The sequence below is a fragment of the Schistosoma mansoni genome, assembly GCF_000237925.1.
Source record: "Schistosoma mansoni, WGS project CABG00000000 data, supercontig 0222, strain Puerto Rico, whole genome shotgun sequence".
In the NCBI taxonomy this organism is placed as follows: Eukaryota; Metazoa; Platyhelminthes; class Trematoda; order Strigeidida; family Schistosomatidae; genus Schistosoma; species Schistosoma mansoni.
Genome location: NW_017386088.1, coordinates 62,026 through 64,332, shown reverse-complemented (window position 1 = coordinate 64,332; position 2,307 = coordinate 62,026). Strand labels below are relative to the sequence as shown.

The 2,307-nt window shown below is 33.4% G+C and overlaps 1 protein-coding gene across 1 annotated transcript in view; it reads left to right on the top strand.

Moving 5' to 3' along the window:
* Nucleotides 1–774: 774 nt before the first annotated feature.
* Nucleotides 775–2,307, top strand: part of Smp_180020 (lyst-interacting protein, putative) — a gene marked incomplete at both ends in the record, with an annotated part of 31,111 nt that continues 29,578 nt past the window's right edge. The window contains one exon of the mRNA XM_018792065.1: nt 775–1,011. Within this exon, the coding sequence (XP_018647264.1) occupies nt 775–1,011 (237 nt within the window). The remainder of the gene's footprint in view (nt 1,012–2,307) is intronic.

Below are 2,307 nucleotides of genomic sequence, written 5' to 3'. Positions count from 1 at the left end.
TAAGATGATAAAGTGGAGATTCGAATATACGTTACATCATTCAGGTTACCTACGGCTAATTTCGAGCGAGTTTAGCAGGGTGTATGTCTCTCACAACCAATCCTATTTCATTCCCGAATATTTAAATGATATTGAACTAACTAGTCATATTTGTCTAATTCAGGGGTAGTCATTTGGATCCAAGTAGGCATGCAGTGCTACTTTGGAATCCTAGTGATTCAAGTACTCTTGATTTGGGTGGTTTTTTGCATTAACTTAGTGAACAAATGTGGCTTTAAAAGCCTCATTTCTAACATTTCTGATAGGTCAGCTCCTAATAAATGTCAATGTATTTCATGTGTCCACTTTATCAAAGGGAAAGATATTTGAGATAACCGTGATTTAAGAATCATCTATCTTTCACCTTTTATCCAGTGACTTAGTGGCATCATAAAGGTCCTAATGTCTCAAGGTACAACTCATGTGAAGTGGAGGCTCCAAACCATTGAGGAGTCTAAGTACATCGGGAAACACCAACTCAATCCTTCATAGTTGTCAGTGCTTTCCCAATTTTTATCGTTTCTTGGCGAAACCTATATTCCTATTATTGATAATTAATAACTGATTAAGAACTGCTTATAAGAAAGATTGAATTAGAGTTTCATGAATCTTAAAACTACTCATGAGTAAACATGTTCAAATCTTTGGGTTTATAAATCCTATCTTCAAATGGAAAATTTCAACAACAATTTCCGGAGCTGCTGCTAAAGTTATTAATTTCTGACTGTTCACTAGGACTGTGATGGTGAACTTCACAACACTGATGCGAAAAAACCGACTAAAAATCCCATATCTTCGAGAAAGCCGATCAGTTTCCTGAAGCGACATCAAGGCGTATCTGCTTGGTGTAGTAGACTAAAAAAGCAGGGATTACCAGTTACCGATCCAGCAGCAGAGTTGCTCAAGCGTCAGTGTACAAATTCATCGCAAATTCCAATTGTTCGGAAATCTGCATTGAAAAAACAGTCCGAGGTAAGTAGTTCTCCCAGTCTTTTACCCATTCTAATGATTTCGATGTTCTCGGATTTTGAATATGAATTAACGTCTATATCATTCTTATTTGTCACACTCAAACTTTTAAGATTATATATGTTTGGAAAAGTACCTCGCATCTTATTTGTGAAAAATACTTTGGTCACTACTCACCAAATGATTATAGTCGATTGACAAAATGTCTAAATACTAAATCGTTTGCTGATGTTATCCTCTCAGATTGTTTCTCCAAGCTTTGGAAAAAAATTGTTTATGCCAGGAGATTTTAAGCAAAAGTTACAGCATGAAGATGCATTAAATTGTAACTAGCATTCGTTCAACCCTGTGCTAATAATTTCATGTATTTTTGGAGTACAAATACCTAGTTATTTGTAGTGTGAGTTCCAAATAATAGCAATACGTAAGAAATTTCGTAATGTGCTATATAAAATAGTATTGCGCAATACCAAGCACATATTCAGAATAAATTTACTGAAAAGCATTTCTTGAAAATATAGACCTCGTATATTTTAATTGTGGTAAGAAAAATGAGCTAATTCTGTTAGTCGTTTAAGATATCTCTGTTATTACTATAGTCGCTTTTTTAATATGTTTTCACAAAGTATGATCCAACATTCTGAGAGTTTTGAATTGTATATCCCGGAATTTCCCTTTAACTTTATTCATATTTTTACATTTAGTCTTTTCTCCTACTAATAATACCGTCACTAGTCTTACCACTCTGATATTAGTCTTAAAATAATTTTATCTCGCTTTGCTAATGTGGTATGACAACTTGGACCGATGCACATATGTGTCAGGTTTTAACGTTACATGTAGCTGACTGTTTGACCTATACGATAGGTTATAATTTGACATGAGTTGTCAGATTATGTTTAAGTTTATCACTTAGTTTTTGGGAATCAAACAGCTATAGTATTTATCCACACTTACAAATCTAACCAAGCATATACAAACCCATATACTTGACTGCAAAAAAAGTTGTTTGTAGCATAATGTCATAGAAAATAACCGAATATAGTTCAAAAGATGCAACCTTATGGTTAGAAATCGAACTGTGATATACATTTCTCACAAACACAGACATTCACCATATGAAAATATTACGGAGGTATCCACAGAATTAAGTCTTTTAATTATCATCATTATTAACTTTTAGGTTGAATGCCTGAGAATATTGAATAGTAAAAGCATCCAAATGTTGTATAGTTTGAAGTAATATTTTTTCATGAATAGAAATGTAAGGTGATTCACGTGCCTTTTGTTAAAATCCTA